At 43.3% G+C, this 20,421-nt stretch overlaps 1 protein-coding gene across 3 annotated transcripts in view; it reads right to left on the bottom strand.

The window, feature by feature from the left end:
- HELZ (helicase with zinc finger) overlaps positions 1-20,421 on the bottom strand; it is a 241,411-nt gene that overhangs the window by 37,616 nt on the left and 183,374 nt on the right. For 2 of the 3 annotated variants that reach the window (XM_030208449.1, XM_030208450.1), the window contains exons 23-25: positions 18,656-18,707; positions 17,685-17,872; positions 1,719-1,935 (exon numbers count right to left, since the gene is read on the bottom strand). In XM_030208449.1, the coding sequence (XP_030064309.1) occupies positions 1,719-1,935; positions 17,685-17,872; positions 18,656-18,707 (457 nt within the window). The remainder of the gene's footprint in view (positions 1-1,718; positions 1,936-17,684; positions 17,873-18,655; positions 18,708-20,421) is intronic. The other variant, XM_030208451.1, reaches the window with a different exon arrangement.

The raw sequence follows: 20,421 nt of genomic DNA, 5'->3' as shown, positions 1-20,421 counted from the left end.
ATTTACCAAATTAGCTGGATTTTGACTATACACTGGAAGGAAATAAAAACAGAGAAGTCACATGAGCCATTCGGAAGGGGGGCGGGGGGGGGGAGTTATTAAGGTGTTGTCAAAGTCGGGCTTTTACCACACCTTAAGTTCCCACAGGACTGATTAACCTGCAATAGTTCAGTAACGCAAGTTATTCATATACCACAGGTGTGACTAACACTGCTTGCAATCCAGAACAGTATTATTCACACTCCCAAGGGAGCATTAGGTCACTAAGTTACAGCCTGATGCTCCCAGGCCAATTCTTAAAGGGGCCGGCAAAACTGCCAATGCCTTTTATCACAAACCTCCTCCCCCCCCCCCCCCCCCCGGATGCCCCTACAATCTATTTTCACCCTCCTGATGCCCCCATCCATTTTCCCATGCCCCAAAGACCCTCCCCTTCCAATGCCCTGAAATACAAGCTTCCTTCCCAAGGCCCCCAACCTGAAGACCACCCCCGATACGCTGAACATACAAAACCCCTGTCCCAAAGATCCCCCCCCCAATCCGCAAAAGTACCTTCCCTTTCAGAACCTACCTTTAGTAATCCCTGGTGTCAAGTGGACAAGAGTGATCCCCAGTCAGTCTTGCCCCTTGCTGTGCCGGGTTGAAAGCAGCACTGGAGACCCTCAGCAATAGTTTTGTGGTACTAACACTAGGGTCGCTGGTGCCATTTTGAACCTGGCCACGAACAGTGAAGTTATCTCTTTACAAAAAATATTTTGGATAAACTGTTGAAAAATTTTTTTCTGAAAGAACAGGATGGGATATTGATTACAGCTACATTTAGTGAATTGTTTGCTGTGAACACATTTGAGTACTTGTGAGTTTTTCACTATGTGCCATATTTAAAATCACTGAGACAAAGTCCATGACATCAATGTTGAAGTAGTCTCAAATTATATGAGCACAATTTAGGTTACTGTGGGGTTGGTGTTGATTTCATTCAATTTTTTTCCTCCGGTATAATTTAGTTGTCCTCATAATTGTGGGTATAAATTTCTTCAAAGTGGATTTAATAAACAAATATGACTACTTGGGCATTTACATAGTAACATAGTAGATGACGGCAGAAAAAGACCTGCACGGTCCATCCTGTCTGCCCAACAAGATAAACTCATATGTGCTACTTTTTGTGTATACCCTACCTTGATTTGTACCTGTCCTCTTCAGGGCACAGACCGTATAAGTCTGCCCAACACTATCCCCGCCTCCCAAACACCAGCCCCTCCTCCCACCACCGGCTCTGGTACAGACCGTATAAGTCTGTCCAGCACTATCCCCGCCTCCCAACCACCAGTCCCGCCTCCCACCACCGGCTCTGGCACAGACCATATAAGTCTGCTCAGCACTATCCCCGCCTCCCAACCACCAGCCCCGCCTCCCACCACCGGCTCTGCCACCCAATCTCGGCTAAGCTTCTGAGGATCCATTCCTTCTGAACAGGATTCCTTTATGTTTATCCCACGCATGTTTGAATTCCGTTACCATTTTCATTTCCACCACCTCCCGCGGGAGGGCATTTCAAGCATCCACCACTCTCTCCGTGAAAAAATACTTCCTGACATTTTTCTTGAGTCTGCCCCCCTTCAATCTCATTTCATGTCCTCTCGTTCTACCGCCTTCGCATCTCCGAAAAAGGTTCGTTTGCAGATTAATACCTTTCAAATATTTGAAGGTCTCACCGTTTCGGTTTTGTTCATGTTGCTCCTTGTCTTGCTGTTGAAGCTGCTGCTGCCCCTGCTGCGCTATATTGACAGGAGAATGATGACCAAGGCCATAGGGTATAGGAGAACCACGCCCATGTGCCTGGAGAAGGTTCATGTTATATGCCATAGCAGCCGGATGCGTCATGAGTCGAGGGTCAACGGCAAGCCTACTCTGATAACCTGGCCAGTGTACCTACAAAATTAAAAGCAAGAGTAATTTTTAAAAATCCATAGCCTATTAGGAAAACAAGCAATGTTCTAGTTCTGTAAGGCAGCAAGACACCACAAGAAACCATAAGCTTTGGGAAACAATCCAGAGAACATATTTTAGATTTTAGAAAATTTTTTTTTTAGAAAAAATAAATAAATCATCTCATAACCTTTTTTTCTTATTTAGCTATCCTGCTGAAATATACCACTGTACATTTTCACAGACTGATTGTACTATCATAAGCAATGTGTTTACCGTTAACCAGTGGTGTGCTGGAGCAGGCTCGCAAGAGCCGGTTGTTAAATTTTTAAGAATTTTGGGAGCCGGTTGTTAAAGTAGGGCCCTCCATGGCTACTTTAACAACTAGCTCCCAAAATGTGGGCTTGGGCCCCCTTCTGAATTCTCTTTTACTTTGCTGGTGGGGACGCTGAGCCCTGCCAGCCAAGTAAATAGACTGCTGCTGCTCCCCGCTCCTTGTTTCCAGCTCTGAGCAGCAGGCTGGGACTTCTCCAGCATGTGTGAGAAGTTTCAGCATGCTGCTCAGAGCAAGACGTTGGGAGTGGTGGCAGTCCATTTATTGGTTGCCAGCAAAGGTATGCCTAGCATGCCCGCACGAAGGGAGGGAGGAGAGAGAGGCAAGTGTTGCTCCCCCCCCCCCCCAACCCGGCCATCCCTGGCCCTTCCAACTGCAGAGCTGGCTACGTCCTGAGAAAGAGCCTGTTAAAAATTTACCAGCACACCCCTGCCGTTAACTGAACATGATGAGGTACAAAATGTCTGTACCCAACTACAAGTCAATGATTTAAAATCTTATTTAGGTAAAAGAACAATCTGTAAACTTCTGTGACCACAAATATGTCAAGATTGTATCAAGGATGCTTTAATATCACAATATGAAAGGAGATCTAATATGCTGCAGGCAAGGGATGCCATTAGAAACGAGCATTGCTGTGAGAAGAGTACCATAGCAGGCTTGAGACTCTAGCTGAAGTCAAAGATAATACTATAGAACAGAGTGGAAAAGACGGGTCTAAGTAGAAAAGTCAAGTCAAAAAATAAAGGAAGAGAAGGCTGAAGGGCAGGGAGAGGTGTTTTGATGCACTACAGCTAAGGATGCAGACTGAGGCAATAATGTTGCATAATCCTATTAGAAGGAATAGAAAGAAAAAGAGCGATGCACAACAGAGTCAACATTCTAAATCATCACCAAAGAGCATGACCAGCGCAGTAATGGCAACGCAGAATAATCAATACAACCAGAAATACATTTTGCCTTAACAGAAATAGCTTACATTTTCAAAAAGTTAGACGAGATTGGAAAGTAATAATGCTTGGCTGAAAGATGCTAAAGGAAATTAAAATTTCATCCATTGTTTTCTCCACCGTCTTCGATTAAAACCTAGTAATACTTCAACTATTTTGTGGTTATTACAGGAGGCTAGAACTTGAACTGTTACCTGCTGAGGTCTGTTTAGAAATATCTAAAAACATATGATGTGCTAAAAGTTTAACTAAAAAACAGATCAGGACATGAACTTATGATAATTCCAGGCTTCGCTCCTTTTCCCTCGCGGCGCCTTATGCCTGGAATGGACTTCCTGAGCCTGTACGCCTAGCTCCATCTCTGCCTGTTTTCAAATCTATGCTGAAAACCCACCTTTTCACCATTGCTTTTGGCTCCTAACCACTACTCAATTCCCCTATCCTTGTTCTTTCTCACCCAGTACTTTCCTCACCCTTAATTGTCTTGTCTGTCTGTATTTTTAGATTGTAAGCTCTATCGAGCAGGGACTGTCTCTGTGTGTCAGGTGTTCAGCGCTGCGTGCGTCTGGTAGCACTATACAAATGTTAATAATAATAATATTGGCTTTGATCTTTATAAAAGATGCTAAATATTCTAAAGCTTAATGCTTTTGTCCTTGTCTTTAAAGAAAGCTGACAAATGAAGATCTTTGATAAAACTACTGAAGGAAACTTTTCTAATCTAGCAAAAATAAACCAAAACCCATACTCAAATTGCACCATTATCACCGTGCAAAATGACCATGTACTCATCATAATCAAGGCCATTAACTGAGCTATCAGACAGCTCCTTATATTCAGTAACTCATGTAGAACATGGTAGGTATTTTATAAGGTCTCTCACATAAGGTCACACCATCTCTCACATATAATTATTTGATAAACAGAAGAATGGTAGACAGGTTCTTTCACAATTAAATTCAAAGTTTTTATGCTTGTCCATACAGCACTTGACTTGGGTATCCCCAAGTATCTGGTATCCTTACTACTGTATCCTTTCTGGCCTTCTCAATCTTGCATTCCAAGTAAGAAAATCTGTTGACTATTCCATCACCTACCTGCTTCTTAAATAGGTGGAATCAAACATATAAACGGCAAGTGATCATACTCACTTGCAAATGCGCAGTACAGACTTCCCTCTCTGTCCCGCCCTCGCGTCAAGACATCATGACGTCAGAGGGCGGAACAGAGAGGGAAACGGAGTCGAATTGTCGGATGCAGACGCCTGGAAAGGAACATCGCGCGAAACAACCTCCACCCCCTCCTCCATATCGGACCCCCTGCATTGACCTGACAGCGCCTCTCACCTCCGTGTGGAAGCGCTGCAGGCAGCAGCAGAGCGATCTGCTGCTGCCTGTAGTGCTTTCACACGGAGGTGAGAGACGCTGTCAGGTCAGTGCAGGGGGCCCGGCACGGAGGGGGGAGGGAGCGGCGGCGATGAGGATAGCTGGACATGGGGGGAGGGCAGGGGGGAGAGGCCATGGTTGCAGGACTTGGGTGAGAGCAGGGCACAGAGGAGGGTTGCTGGACATGGGGGAGGGGGGAGGCCAAGGGAAAGAGGAGGGTCGCTGGATATGGGGGGGAAGATCGTTGGATGGGATGAGGCCAGGGGAGAGAGGAGGGCTGCAATACTCGCCCGTTTTTACGGGCTTAACGGCTAGTATAAAGAATAAATGAACATGGAAAACTATGTACTTTTGGGTCACTTGACACAACCATTTTGTCTACCTGGCACCCACACCATCTTCCCTGAAGTTGGAACAGGCCTGTGGGTCTCTAGGGATTGTGAGCTGATAACTAATCTTGTGTCTGCCTGTGTTTTTCTGTCTCTGTTCATTTAATTTATATTATGTATCAACTGAAGGACAGTTAGGAAAGCATCTTAATAAAGTAAACTCAAAATTAGAGAACTAAGGTCCTATAAAAACAGGAAAAATACTATAAGACAGATATAAATCATCCAAGAATAATATTAACTCTTGTAGTTTTAGCACTCCAGCTTCATAGAACCTCTGGTGTAAAGGTCCAACCGAAGTGGGAACCACACTTGTCTCAACCAGTCAGGGGCAATGAGAATCATGGTTCCCTGATCTTGCTAGGGCTTGAGAATGGTCTTCACTATGAGGGGTATTGGAAGATTCACAGAAGACATCCGAGAATAGTTTGCCATGTCACCCTATCCTGGAGCAAAACCGAGGAACCTTTTTGTCGAATGGAGCAGCAAAGAGATCTATTAAGGGTACACACCACTCTCCTTATGGACAACTATGTCCCTCCATTCATGAGGCCACAGGATTCTACTCAGTTTGTCTGCCAGAATATTGTATTTGCCTGACAGATACAAGGCCCATTTCCATATTCTGATAGTCTCACAACACTGCTTGGTTATGTTATACTTGGCCACCTGGTTATCTGTTTGAACCAGGATGACCTTGTTGGACAACTTACTCTGAAAGCCTTTACAGAATTCCATACAGCTCTTAGCTCTAGAAAGTTTATCTGATGATTGTTTTGGGATCTTGCCAGGTATTTGTGACCTGGATTGGCCACTGTTGGAAACAGGATTCTGGGCTTGATGGACCTTTGGTCTTTCCCAGTATGGCAATACTTATGTATGATGTGTATTGTTTTGTATATTTTACTATAAATGTTTGAGTTCACCATTCTGGATAAGGGTGATATATAAATGGTACTAAATGAAATGCTCTCCTGATCAGACCATATGCCCGAGGAGTACTGGAACAAGGGTTCCAAGTATGTGGTGGCTGGTGCATCCTCTCCAAAGGCCCAGCGGATTAGCAGTCCTCACGTTTTTGTAGAATACGAAAGCCAAACATATATTGGGTTTGAAGAGATGTGACAGCTCAAAAACTGCTCTAGCTGCCATCCAGTATCCAGGCTGCCATTTGTGGTGGTTGTGTGGAAAGGGCCATGCTGTGATGGTTGCAGCAGCTCCTGGAGTCGGAAACAGCCTTTTTGGCAGCTACTTAGCTTCCCACTCAGTGACAGATTCAGTGGTCAGATGAGGGTGGTTGTGGCTTCCCCACTAGGTGGCAGATGAAGCTTTCAAAAAGCTGTTGAGTCAGCTGCCCTTTAGAGGGCAGTTGCTCTTTGGAGAGGACCTGGAGAAGCTGATGAAGGATATGGGGGAGGCATGGCCTCTCTGGCTCCCTAAGCTGTGGCAGACTCTCAGGGTTCCTCTGCTTGTTTCCAAGGGGTGCACTAGAGGGTCAGGGCGCCTCTGCTTGTTTCCAAGGGGTGCATTAGAGGGTCAGGGCAGTTTCGGCCGCTCACTACTCTCTACGTCTTGGGGGGAAGGGGCCAGGGCAGGTCTTTCAGGCATGGTTCCTTTCAAGGCCCCAAAACTGGCATTTCTAGCGGAGCATCTGCCCCCCCCCCCCCCCGTTCTGCTCAATAAGGGTAAGCCAGGCTCCCTGTTGGTGCTGGTGAGAGGCAGTCTGTCTCTCTTCCGGGAAGAGTGGGCCGTATCACCTCAGATCAGTTGGTCCTGGATGTGGTCGGCAGGGGGGAATTAGCTTATCTGGTGTCCAACACCTTCATGGCCTCACCCTGCGGTTCAGGTCTGAAGCTCAGGTTGTCACATACAGTCTGCAGCATCTGTGCACTCTTGAGGCGGTAGAGCCTGTGCATTTGGCAGAGTGCAGTCGGGAACAGTACTCCATTAATTTCGTCATCCCGAAGAAAGGTGGCTCCTTCCATCCCATCTTAGGCCACAAAGGGGTCAACGCTTGCCTCAGGGTCTAATACTTTAGGATCGAGACGTTGCACTTAATTATAGTCTCAGTGCAGTCGGGGGAATTTCTGACTTCCCTGGACCTCACAAAGGCGTATATCACTATTTTGGATCATCATAGGAGGTATCTTCGCTTCTGTGTGTTGGGCAAGCATTTTCAGTTTCGGACCTTGCCTTTTGGCCTAGCTATGGCACCACATATGTTTTCTATGATGATGGTGGTGGTGGCAGTGCAGCTTTGGTGCCATGGGGTTCAGGTTCACCTATACCTGGATTGGCTAATTAGAGCGGACTCAGCACAGGCAACACAGATCAGGGTCATCTACCTTCTGGAGTCCCTGGGGTGCGTCATGAACCATACCCAAAAAATCTGTGTCCATCTCAACTTCTGAAGTATGTGGGAGTTCAATGTGCCAGGGTATGCTGTTTGTCTCAGAGGAATGGCAGAGTAGGTGCGGGTTCAGACGCACCAGTTGTGTGAGCTTCTGGGACCCATAGTCTGTGCCTACTTGCAGCTCCTGGGCTCCATGGTGGTGACTCTGGAGGTGGTGCCTTAGGCGAGAGCTCTCACCCTTTGTTGTGGGCCCTGTTGTCTCGGTGGGCTCCAGTCTTTCAGGACTTCAGTCTTCCACTTATGCCCAAGGACAGGCTCAATCTGGCCTGGTGGGACAGTCTGGTGAACCTATTGAGGATGGTCCCTCTGGATCCTCCTCAGTAGGTGCAAGTCTCCTCGGCTGCAGAGCTCACTATCTGGGGCAAGTAGCAAAGGGCACCTAGTCCAGCCAGGAGGCGTCCTGGTCCATCAACCACCTGGGGACCCGGGCAATCCAGTTGGCAGTGCTGGGGCATCAGCTGCTTCTGGAAGGGAAAGCGGTCAGAGTGATGTTAGATAACGCGGTGGCAATGGTGTGCAGCAGGATGGAACCCTGAGTCAGGCAGTGGCCCTGGAGGCAGCGAGCCTCTACCGCTGGGTAGAAAGTGCATCTGCAGGGTCTTTCAGCGGTCTATATTGATGGCAAGTTCAATGTGCAAGTGGACTTTCTCAGTTGCTCTCTTCTGGATCCGGGAGAGTGGGAGCTGGGGAGGCAGGCCTTTCAGCTCATAATGGACCGCTGGAGGCCTCCTCAGTTTAACTTGAATGGCCTCGCAAGCCAATGCAAAGGTGGAGAACTTCTTAAGTTGATGGAGGGAGCCAGCATCTCAGGGGATAGATGCTCTGGTTCAGCCTTGGCCGGCAACAGTGCTACTCTGTGTGTTCCCTCCGTGGCTTCTGGTGGGCCAAGTGTTGCACAGGATTGTGTGCCATGTTCATTTGGTTTTTCTGGTGGCACCAGATTGGCCCTCCACAGACCATATGTGGATCTCCAGCACCTGCTGATAGGCAACACTCCCTGTAAAAGAATCCCTTTTGGCTTACAGTGTGGCCATTGAAAGGCAGTGCTTAGAGAAGGGTGGGTTTTCTCCCGCAGTGATTGTTACCCTGCTGCAGTCCAGGAGGACCTCCACGTCCTTGGCTTAAGTCAGAGTCTGGCGGGGTTTTGAGTCCTGGTGTAGGGAACAGGCCCTTTCCCCCTTGAGGGCTTAGGTTCCTGACATAGGGGCTCGCCTTGAGCTCCCTGAGGGTCCAAGTGCCAACGCTTGCCAGCTGAAGGATACTTCTCTGTCTTTGCACAGGAAGGTGGCTTGTTTCCTGAAGGGAGTAGTGCACTTGCGCCCTCTGCTTCATCCGTCCTTCCTTCCCTTTGTGGGATCTCAATTTGTTTCTCCGGGCATTGTCTGGGGCACTGTTCCAGTCCTTGTGCTTGGCTTCCATCAAGGACTTCACACTTAAGACAATGGTGTTTCTGGTAGCGATCACCTCTGCTCAGAGGGTCTTGGAAATTCAGGCCCTATTGTGCCAGGACCTGTATCTGTCCTTTGTGGAGGATCTGGTGTCCTTGTGTATGGTCCCATCTTTTCTGACCAAGGTGGTGTCTCCATTCATGTGAATCAGGTGTATTTGCCCTCCTTCGGGGCAGGAGGTTCTTCTCCTGCAGACCGGAGGGCTCCACAAACTGGATGTCCAGAGGGTGCTTCTCCAGTATCTGGAGGAGATGATGAGTTTAGTCTCTCTGATCACCTATTTGTGCTTTTTCATGGCCCTCAGAAGGGTTAGGCAACCTCCAAGGCGTCTATTGTGAGGTGGATTAAGACGGCTATTGAGTCTGCCTACATTGGTATGGGTCATCCGATGCCATAAGAACTCTGGAATTTGTTGCCAGAGAAGGTTTGGACGGCTTCCTAAAGGAAAAGTCCATAGACCATTATTAAATGGACTTGGGGAAACTCCACTATTTCTGGGATAAGCAATATAGAATGTTCTGTAATTTTTTGGGATCCTGCCAGGTATTTGTGACCTGGATTGGCCACTGTTGGAAACAGGATGATGGGCTTGATGGACCTTTGGTCTTTCCCAGTATGGCAATACTTATGTACTTATGTAACTGAAGGCCTACTCAACCAGGGATCAGGCGGCATCTTGGATGAAAGCCCAGTCTGTTTCGCCTGAGGAGAGTTGCAGGGTGGTGACATGATCTTTGCTCCATTCCTTTGCTAAGCACTACAAGTTGAATGTTCTGGCCAGAGTATTTAGACTTTGGCAAAGTGGTCATTTGGGGGGCCCTCATCTTCCCCCATCCACGAGGTCTCCTTTGGCACATCCCGCGGGTTCAGAACAGCATAAGCTGACACTAAGATAAATTACGTCTTAAGTCATAATTTTCTTTCCTTTAGTCAGCATCACTGTTCTGAAATCCTGCCCCTGGAAGAGCTCAGCCTGGAACTCTGGATATGCTCTGTTTCTTTCTTATTGGAAGTAGCTGATCTGATTCTGGCAGCCATATGGGCCTCCCGTGATATGGATATTCCTGGTATATACAGGGTAGCGAGTTCCACTTTGTGCTGTTGTGCTCGCTTGCTTATCATTGCAGCCACATTAGTTTATGGGGCTGGGTGCATTACAGAAAGAGACATTCTGCTCCTTGGGCAGATGCATACTGGATTGTTCCAGAGAGCACCACAGTGATGTCACTGGTTGAATTCAGTTTTCTCTATCTCCATCTGCTGATGGGAAGGTGTAAAACCCACTGGCTCAGAACAGTCTAAGCTAATGCTAAGAAAGCACACTTTGAAAAACTGCATGTCTTCAGGGAACTGACTGCAGGAGTAGCCTAGTGGTTAGTGCAACGGGCTTTGACCCTGGTGAACTGGGTTAGATTCCTGCTGCAGCTCCTTGTCACTTAACCCTCCATTACCCCAGGTATAAAATAAGTACCTGTATAGGATATGTAAACCGCTTTGATTGTAACCACAGAAAGACAGTATATAAAATCCCATTCCTTCTGATTAGGAACCATCCTCTAAAACTCTATTTGGCAATCCAAGGTGGTTTCAAACACCAAAGAGGGAAGCAAAATTACTCCCGATGTTTGAATCCTCTCCTAAGTCCAGGCCCTAGCAAGAAGTTAGCCAACATCTATGCAAGACTCAAGGCTGTTTCTTTTCTTGATCACCAAGGCCTGAATTGAAGAATCAAATCCCTTTAGAAACTGAAAACAAATAGGGAAATGGGACTTGATATACCGCCTTTTTGGGGTTTTTCCAACTACATTCAAAGCGGTTTACATATATACAGGTACTTATTTTGTACCTGGGGCAATGGAGGGTTAAGTGACTTGCCCACAGTCACAAGGAGCTGCAGTGGGAATCAAACCCAGTTCCCCAAGATCAAAGTCCGCTGCACTAACCACTAGGCTTACAGTTCTGTATGTTGGATGGCTAAGCAATTATCTTTTTAGTTGTAATTAAAATGTTTTCAATGTTAATTATGTGTTGGAGCAACAACTCACCAAGCAAACAAGCAGCCAATAAATAATGCACTTTTTCAAATTGGTTTATGAAGCAGGATTATCTGAAGTAAGAATCAAGAAGTGATAGAACTGAAAGTGTCAGATGCATATGAAAGGAAAATTCAGCTTTCTGCTCCCAAGTATCTAAGAGGGAAAAAACTAACAGAAGTAAAAGTTCAGTTGCAGAGACAAGTCACCGCTGATTAGAAAGTTTCTCTATGAACATAAAAAATATATACACACATACTGGATACTAATTCAGCCTCTTTGCCCATTTTGTACCTAAAAAAAAAAATAAAAGCAAAGGGCTGATTCTGCACCGTATCTATAAACAAGGAAATTAAGATGTAATCCCAAATTTTTAGAAGCCTAATCAATCACTGAAAACCAGACTGTGGACCATTGAATAACTTCAATATCTAGATCTAAATAGCAAGTTTTACCCACTTTGTACCTGTAGAAGCAGCCTTTTATTAAGCACATCTAATAAACCTGTCCTCTCTGCTATAGGTGGAAAAGAGACATCTCTCCTTAGAAAAAACTACAATTCAATTAAATTGAAATGCGGTTAATTTGACTGTAGATCATCAAGTGGCTCAAATATAAAATAAAGACAAAGGTGAAGAAATATAAAAAGCGTGAACTGAGGGGGTGGAATGTTATTGGATGTCATGAGAAGTACATGCTCCAGATAATCTACTCACTCAGAAAGAGCCTGACGATTATGGATAGCCACTTGATATAGTCTATACTCAACTATGTGTTTCAACCTACTTGGCCTCACTAAGCTGAGTTCAGCTCAAATGTAGACTTAAAAGAGAAATGCAAATAAGATTAGAAAGTTTGCTATGCTAACACAGTACAACAACTATCACAAATAGTGATATCAACAAAAGTGCCAAAACATTTCTCTAATGGTAATTTTTTTTTATAATCATTTCAAAATAGTTCTCACATTCAATACCAAATTCCCACAGGTTTAGGCTCTGCTCCTTAATTTTTATTACATGAAATATGCACTCAGTTTTCTACATCCCAGACCTGGTTCCATATTTTGCTACTAGCATATGCTGCCAATTGCTAGAGTTAATTAATAATCATTGGACATTCTGCTTATGTTTTATTTACATATCATTTGAGCATTTCTGCTAATCTGATTTACAAAGGCAGCCAGTAGACCATGGCATTGAAGGCTCTGTAAGCACAGTGTTTGTGACATGCATACTCTTTTGATGAACACATTGCTTTTCCTGCACCTTATAAGCCAGAACAGGTTCTATCTAAAGACTGGCTCTATGGATTTTTTTGCCAATAAAGAATAGTGATCAGCCATGCAATATTGCAAGAACCCTTTTCCCTGTGTAAAACATGCTCTATGTGCAGAAAATGCTTTATAAAATTACCCCCAATTAGGACAATTTCCAAATGCTACTTAACTGAGTAATGTGAAATGCCCACCCTCTCTACAGGTAAAAAGTTCGACTTTGTGCAGCTATGAGAACCTATTGTTTTGCTTTGACTGCAGCTATCCTTTGCTGCCCCCAAGAAGATGCCACTTTAAGGCTAGTCTGCTTGATAGTTACACTCAGTGGCGTACCAAGAGGGGGGCGGTGGGGGAAGGTTACTTCCTGTTCCGGGGCAGAGGGAGCATGGAAACGAAGAGCCGACAGGCGCGTGGCACCCCCCCCCCCCCCCAGCGGCGTGCACCGGGGGGGGGGGGGGTTCTTTCGCCGGAGGGTCACGCTGTTCCGGGGGGGGGGGGGGTGGCGCTGTTCCGGGGGGGGGGGGGGGCGCTGCACCCGGGGGGCGGGGTGCATCGGCGATCCGCCCCGGGTGTCAGCATCCCTAGGAATGCCTCTGGTTACACTGAATCTGCTTGACCCAAAAGGGCTGCCTAGAGGTTTATAGTTATTTATAAACTAGTATAAAAGGCCCATTTCAGGCAGAAAGGAAACGGGCGCTAGCAAGGCTCCCCCTCCCCCAGTTCCAGACCACTCCATCACTCCCCCCCCTAGGGTCCAGGCCGAGGCCCGTCCCTCCCGGTCCGAGTTCCAGATCCCACCTCCCTGCCTTCCTCCCTCCGATTTCCAGCCCCCCCCCCCCTCGGAGTTCCCGAGCTGTGTCCACCAGTCGCGACCGTCTGGAGCCCCCCTTCCCGCCGGCAAACCTCCCCATCCGCCATCGTGTACCTGTGCTGGCGGGGGACCTCAACCCCCGCCAGCCGAAGTCTCCTTTTGTCGGCCGGACAGCTTGAATGAGGACCAGCGTTGGAATCAGTTTGTGCTCGTGCGTCTGACGTCAGACACACGCACACAGATTCCACGGTGTAATGCGTCGTGACATCAGCGAGGCTTCGGAGAAAGTTACGGACACAGGCAGCCAGGTTTTCGAACGTTGGAGGTGAGAATTATTATATAGGGAAACATTTAACCCACTTACATCTAAGCGGTTCACAGCCTAAACACACATAAGGCCAGATTCTATAAAGGGAACTGAAAATTCAGCGCTTAACATTACTTCTATAAAGGGCAATCTGAGATGAGCGCTCTTTATAGAATAGCACTGAGTACCAAATTCGGCACTCAACCTTGGGCACGAGGACTTACGTCAGCTACCTGATTTAAATCCTGGTGCACAAATCCCCGCTATTCTGTAACATTGCTTGCATCTTTTGTGAACGCCCCTGATCTGCCATGCCCATGTGATCCAAGTTAGGTGCCCATTGTTAAAGAATAGCACATAGCCAGATTCGCATGCAAATTATATTTAGTACCAATTAAGTGCTTGGAAACTCCAATAATGAAACCATTGGAGGCCATTAACTAAGCACCAATCTGGGATCCTCACCCAAATTTGGGCAACCTTTACAGAATCCGGGGACACTGTTTAATAATACACAAGCTTCTAATCGCCAAAGTCTTCCACTAATAACAGAATCAACATCATGACACGTTAGGAAAGGCCTGTACAAATAAACGGGTCTTTAGTGCCTTCTTAAATTATGGCAAAGTTGTACTGAGCCATAAATATCCAGGAAGTTTATTGCAAAGTAATGGTCCTGCTACTGAAAAGGTGGTCGCCCTGGTTTCTGTGTAATGTATTTCCATCAAAGATGGTATAGAAAGCTGCCATGCATATTCAGATATAAGCTGTCTTACGGGCCCTATGTAGCTTCACTGCCTGTAACAAATATAGGGGCACACAAAGGCAAATTGTTGGGTAGAGCAGAGTTAAAATCTTATTGTGTATTTTGTACCACACTGGCAACCAATGCAACTGTTTTAACCCAAATTCTCCACTTTTCAAAATCAGCCTGGCTGCTGAATTCTGGAGCACCTGCAAAGCTTTACACTGCATTTTTGCAATGCCTAAATACAAAGCATTGCAGTAATCCAATCTTGTAAAATCAACGTTTGTACCACCATATGAAAATCACAGGCGCTCAGCATTGGTCGACAATTTACTAACCAGTCGCAAATACAAATTTCTTTACTACTGTCTTGGGGGCTAAGGATCCTCTAGACAGATGTTGGCTTTCAATAATTCCAGGGCATCACCGGACAAAGACTAATGGCCTCTTTTATTAAGCTGCGGTAATGCCGACAAATCCCATTCGCTTTGAATAGGCTCCACTGGCATTGCAGAACGGCTTGATAAAACAGGCCCCAAGGCAGTTAATAAGGAAGAGAACTATGAACAAGTATCAAGTGGTTAATGTATGATTACCTGTGATCTGAAATAGTTTGTTGTCTATGTTTCACACTATTGTCTTGATTATAGTTAGTCAATGGATTTGCATAGTTAGTTGGCAATTAGCCCTTCCACAACTATATTGAACCTTTCTCTCTTTTCTTCATATATTGTATGTTGGTGAGGTAAATTCTTACCTCTCTTTTTTTGCACAATAGGATTATAGGATAGTTTTGATAGACATTTGCAATATGCCAAGTATGTGATATCTCCAACTATAATGCATGCTGATATGATAGAATTTCTCATTTTAAAAAAAATCAAGAAAAATGAACTTTAGAAAAAAGGATTAAGGCTGCTGAAATCTGACAATGACAAAAGGGATGTGTAGTGTATAGTTGGTCTCTATATAGCTGAAGTTTATTTGTCCAAATGGGGATGTTAAGGATTTGAAATTAGTTAAAGGTTAACAAGCTGTTTGGAGATACCTTTTCATGGTCTAATTAAATATGTTGGTGACTGGGTTTTATCAGATCAGTTCAGAATGAGCTAGGAATGATGTTTCCTGAGAAGCCTGACTAGAACAGACTGCATTACTATTGGGCATCTGTAAAAGAAAGGACAATGCAAGGGATAATATACCAACAAATGGGTGAGAAAGCTTGGGACCCAGAAACATAAGACATTCAAAAGCAAAATGAACAAACACGAAAGTATCTTAATAGGGACATTGGTTTCCTCAACCCTTATTTGACAGTCATCCTGTAATTAAATTCTGTTCGCCTCATTTAACCAGGATTTATATTGATTCACAGGAATTCATTTCAAATCCTTGAAATCAGATGAATCGGTTTTAACTTCATTATAACAACTGGAGTAACTGTAGGTCTTGATTTTATAACAAGTTGCCTATGTGAGAAGTCCAAAAAGACATCCATGTGCCTTTATAATACAGGCCCCCAGAACCAGCCCCGAGAGTGCACAAATTTGCTAATGCTCCAAAGCAGATTAATTAAAAAATAAATTCTATACCACCTATGACTAGGTGGTTTACAAGATAACATTTAATTTATTCAAAAAGAAAAAAAACAACATACATACACCACAGAATCAATTTCAAATTAGTAACGTGTATGTACTGTATATGTGTACACACATTTTATAAAATATATGTGTACATTGCAACTCCATCCCCCCGGGAACACTATATATAGTACATATATAAGCATGTACCCTCTTGAAAAACCTCCCTATAAGTGGGTGTACTGCAGGACGTTATAAAAAACTTTCACTGCATGTGAAACAGCCTTTACAAACAAAAAAATCTTTATAAAATTACCCAACAATTTCACAAAATCTTGTTTAAAGTTGAACTGCTACTCCTATACAGAAACGTTACATTTGGGGGTATATTGGGGGGGGAGGGAGTGGAAGGTTCCTCTTGTTCTTTTGTAGTTGCAGCTTAATTGGAGCCAGCCACTTTTGGGATAAGGTGCTATGAACCTTCACTCCAGAGTCTCTTCACTTACTTTTAAATTCTCATCCAACACAGCATTTCCATTCCCAGCTGGCCTGGGAATCAAGCCCAGGTCTTCTGCAGGGTATGCAAAACACTTGCTATATGAGCCATCAGGCTGAACCTAATAATCCTTCTCTGTCACGTACCAACTGTTTTAGCTAAAAATTAACCTATGTTTTTTAAAAGCATACATGAGTACTTTGTTATTAAAAGTATGGAGTAACCAAATTCAGAAGGCATTAAGTGTCAAGCTATGTAAGAATTCTAAAAAGTACAAAAGCACTCTGAATTAGACGTGATACCTGTCAACACAAAAGGATCTTTTGCCTCAAAACTGAAATAGAAAAAAGTAGCAAATGGGTATACCTTTTGTAGAACCATTGCTTACCATAAGCTGCCGCATAAAAACATATATTGGTTTACTTTTGCATTATGTCACTGTGTCATATAGTTCATGGACAGTTTCATAATGTGTACGACTCAAACTAAAACTTCCCTATGAGATAATAAACTCTCAGTACTGCCATGTGATGGGCTACAGGCTTATAATTCTATCTCTAAAAAAAAATCTTGAACAATAAAGATATGTGACCATCTCTGGGAAAAGGTGATCAAAGTCACCAGAAGCATAAAATAAGGTTTTAATAAATTCTGTCAGACCAAACCCCATCCTTTCATGAGAAAAAATAAGGTTACAGAACTTCAAACATGTAACTGTTGCAGTCTGCTTATAGACCCATGACATGAAATTTGAGCCGTTCTCAACATTTTGAATCTGAGATTTTAGTCACCTTTTCCCAGAGACCGTCATATGTAATGCCTGGAGGAAAGGAAGATCTATAGCTAATGTGTCACAGAAGTATACTGCAAAAGACAACATGTTAATTCCACTTTAAGGAATGCGGCATCAGTTTCTCAAAAGGATAAAGCGAAAGAGGTTACCACAGTAGATAATGGGTCAGCAAACCTAGTTAGGAGGAGGCAGTAAGTAAAAGGAGTTTGTCATCATAGAGTGGAAGGATCAGGGGATACAGTTATTAGAAGAGCAACACCACCATGAAATATATGACTGAATTACCATAGTAATTTATGGCCTATAGAAATGAAGTGGGCATAGCTGTCCATAGAACACAGTGATTGATAAATATATTTGCCAGCAAATGCTTGTTGAGGAACAGAATATTTTTCAACAAAATAAACTTGCTTTAACAAAAGTGTCTTGTTTCTAGACCAGTTCTGACCAACTAGTGTCTTGTTCTAGAAAAATCATCTGTGACCAAGAGGGCAGGTTGCAACATGCTGAATAACTACAATTGACGCTGGTTTTTAGTAAGCCACTACCAATTTCTATCAGAGAAGTGTCTGGATGTTCCTCCTGCAAGTGCTTTGAATGTACTTCATCTGCACTTCCAGATCTAGCATATTTAAGGAGCAAGAAACTGAGCTGTATGAGAGAATTTTGGTCTCTTACTCAATAACATATACTATATAACCACTAAGTGACCAGGCTGGCCTCAGTGGTTTATCTATGTACAGAAGTTCAATTTATAAGACTAAAAAAACATAACAGAATGCTTACAGGTAAAGGCACAGACATAACCATATTTCCTCCATAGACAGCAGGTACGTAAAGAATACTTGTTCCGGTATGAGGGTCTATCCTTTGTACGGGGCTTGGAGATTTTCCCAAGGCAGGGTGAGGTCCAAGGGGAGGAGTATATGCTCGGATAGGATTGCCAATGAGAACAGAAGGATTGGGCTGCTGAACTGAAAAAAAAAACCAACAAAAAACAATGCAAAAAAAGAGGATGTAGAAACCCATATAAAGTATCTACAAGTTGTCTTTTTAAATTCAAGTAAAGGCTTCCTTATGCCCAAAGGGTTTGTAAGTTATTTTAACAATGTGGTGGAAAATTAAGTATTACATACTGAAAAGAGAAAAAAAAAAGTCTTCAGGTTATTTGTTAATTGTTCTACAAGTAACAGAAAAACTTAAAGAGAAACCCATTATTTTATCCAATAAATTCTTTTATTTTTTTTTATTGTATTCATTTTTTTTTAAACAGTAGCAAGAGTATAATGCATGACCATGTTTGCAGCCACAATACTGTGCAATACTGTGATTAAATTGACAAAATAATGTGACAGCTGTGAAATTTTCTTATCAATATTACACAGCCAATAAATTCCATATTAATGGAAAAAACATAGGGCGATATGTTAACTAAACAGGAGGTTTAAGTTTAGAAGGTCCTCTTTCTTTTGTTATTTGATACAGAACTATAGGCGGTCGTAAGAACTTAGCTAATTACCATTTCTCTTTGTCTTTCCACATTAGCTACAGTTTTTGACTCATAAATATACAGAAATAAAAACATTCAAATTCCAAGCACAGGTAGTAGTGATCTTTGTGATGAAGGTAAAAGGCTTTCCAAATGACAACAGGCCTTCAAAAATGGATAAGCAAAACAAAACGCTAATGTATACATAAGTTTTTACAAAAAATTAAAAAAAAATTAAAAACAGCAAACAAAAAAAAAAAACCCTTACCAAGTCCATCAGTTTGAAAGTGCTCATTCTGGTTATGATGATGGCCCTTAGCCTTGAAAAAAAATGAGTTTTGTATTATTTCACTTATCGAATCACCATAATTAAAACAGCAATGCCTCCTATTTGATTCGATGGGAAATGAAAACATCACACCTGGACTGCCTTTTTTTTTTTATTTTTTTTTTACCCAAAGTAACCACACATTGAAAAACAGAGCAATGAACTGGACTCTCAAACTCTCAAAGACTGAACAATGTGGGGCACTATTTACTGCTCTGACTGTTTCAGACACCTATTTGGTGTTTCTTGAAATAGATTTTCCTGCCGTTACGGGGAGCATGGCAAGTCTGTGAGGAAGTGATACCACACAGTCAGTTGGCCCAGAATTTTCTCCCAATCTGACAACCTGTTCTTTAATATTATTATTGCTCTAATACAGAAAAGCAATGATCAAAATCACTGAAAACCCACAATCAAATTGTACTGTAACAGTTATGTTTTAAGGCTTGATTTCAAAAACTGGGGTTTTGTTTTGACTTCACTATTGTTTTAAAGGGGATTTCACAGGCAAAGTAAACATTTGTAGCATCCATCTTGATATAATATAAATGTGAAACATGATTTTATATATAAAGTAACTGACTACATTCCTGAGAAAACAAGCAGTCATTAAGAAACTAAGTTAGGTGACAAACAAAATTGCAGAACCTTGCCTAGATATTATTACTGCTTTATAGTTGTCAGCAAAATCCAAGTAAGCACAGACCTAACATGTCATTCAAACAATACTGCACATAGGTCATAAACACATATACTAGACAGACTGGATGTATTATTAATATAGTACTTCTGAAGAGATGGCAACCTGCAATTGATCCCTGAACATTTTACTCTATCAACTTTGTTAACCCTGTCTATAACTGTTCCAAGGCAACCAGAATTCAATCACCATCATTTGAAATGAAACTTGCTAAAAACAAGTAACAAAATGAAATAGACAACTTTTGAAAGGAACCCAACTTAATATAGTCTGCAGAAAATGATTTAAGCTACTGGAATATAAAGCAATATTTCACATCCCAAACAAGCATTTTTTTTTTTGTAGACCAAATGATTGATCAGGCCCACATGAGGGTGGGGGATATCATCTGATGGCACCATAATGGAACAGCTTTCTCAAAACTGAGAACTAAATTAACATTCTGGTCATGCACAGACCTTCCCATGTGCAGCAGTCTTCTCAGATGCCTCAATAAACTGAGTGCCCTCGGTGACCGACTGGGTTATTAAAAACTGGTTAAATGGAAGGAGACAGAAGGTAGTGATAAACAGAGCTTGCTCTGAGGAAAAGGATGTCATCAGTGGTGTACCACAGGGGTTGGGTCCTTGGGTCAGCTCTTTTTAACATCTTTGTGAGTGATTTTGCGGAAGGGCTGTCTGGTAAAAGGTTTGTCTCTTTGCGGATGATACCAAGCTCTGTAATAGGATGGACACCCCTGAGGATGTGGATGGCATGAGGAAGGATCTTGCAAAGATTGGTCTGAAAATTGGCAACTAGGATTTAATGCTAACAAGTGCAAGGTCATGCACTTGGGTTTCAAGAATCCAAGGGAACAGTACAGTATAGGGGGTGAAGTGCTTCTGTGTACGAAAGATGAGAAGGACTTGGAGGCCATTGTGTCTGAAGACCTTAAGGTGGGCAAACAGGTAGAAAAGGCGATGGTCAAAGCCAGAAGGATGCTTGGGTGCATAAGGAGAGGGACAAA

Source organism: Microcaecilia unicolor, chromosome 6, assembly GCF_901765095.1.
Source record: "Microcaecilia unicolor chromosome 6, aMicUni1.1, whole genome shotgun sequence".
NCBI lineage: Eukaryota > Metazoa > Chordata > Amphibia > Gymnophiona > Siphonopidae > Microcaecilia > Microcaecilia unicolor.
Note: the sequence above shows the minus strand (reverse complement) of the source record. Positions and strands in the feature narration are given on the sequence as shown.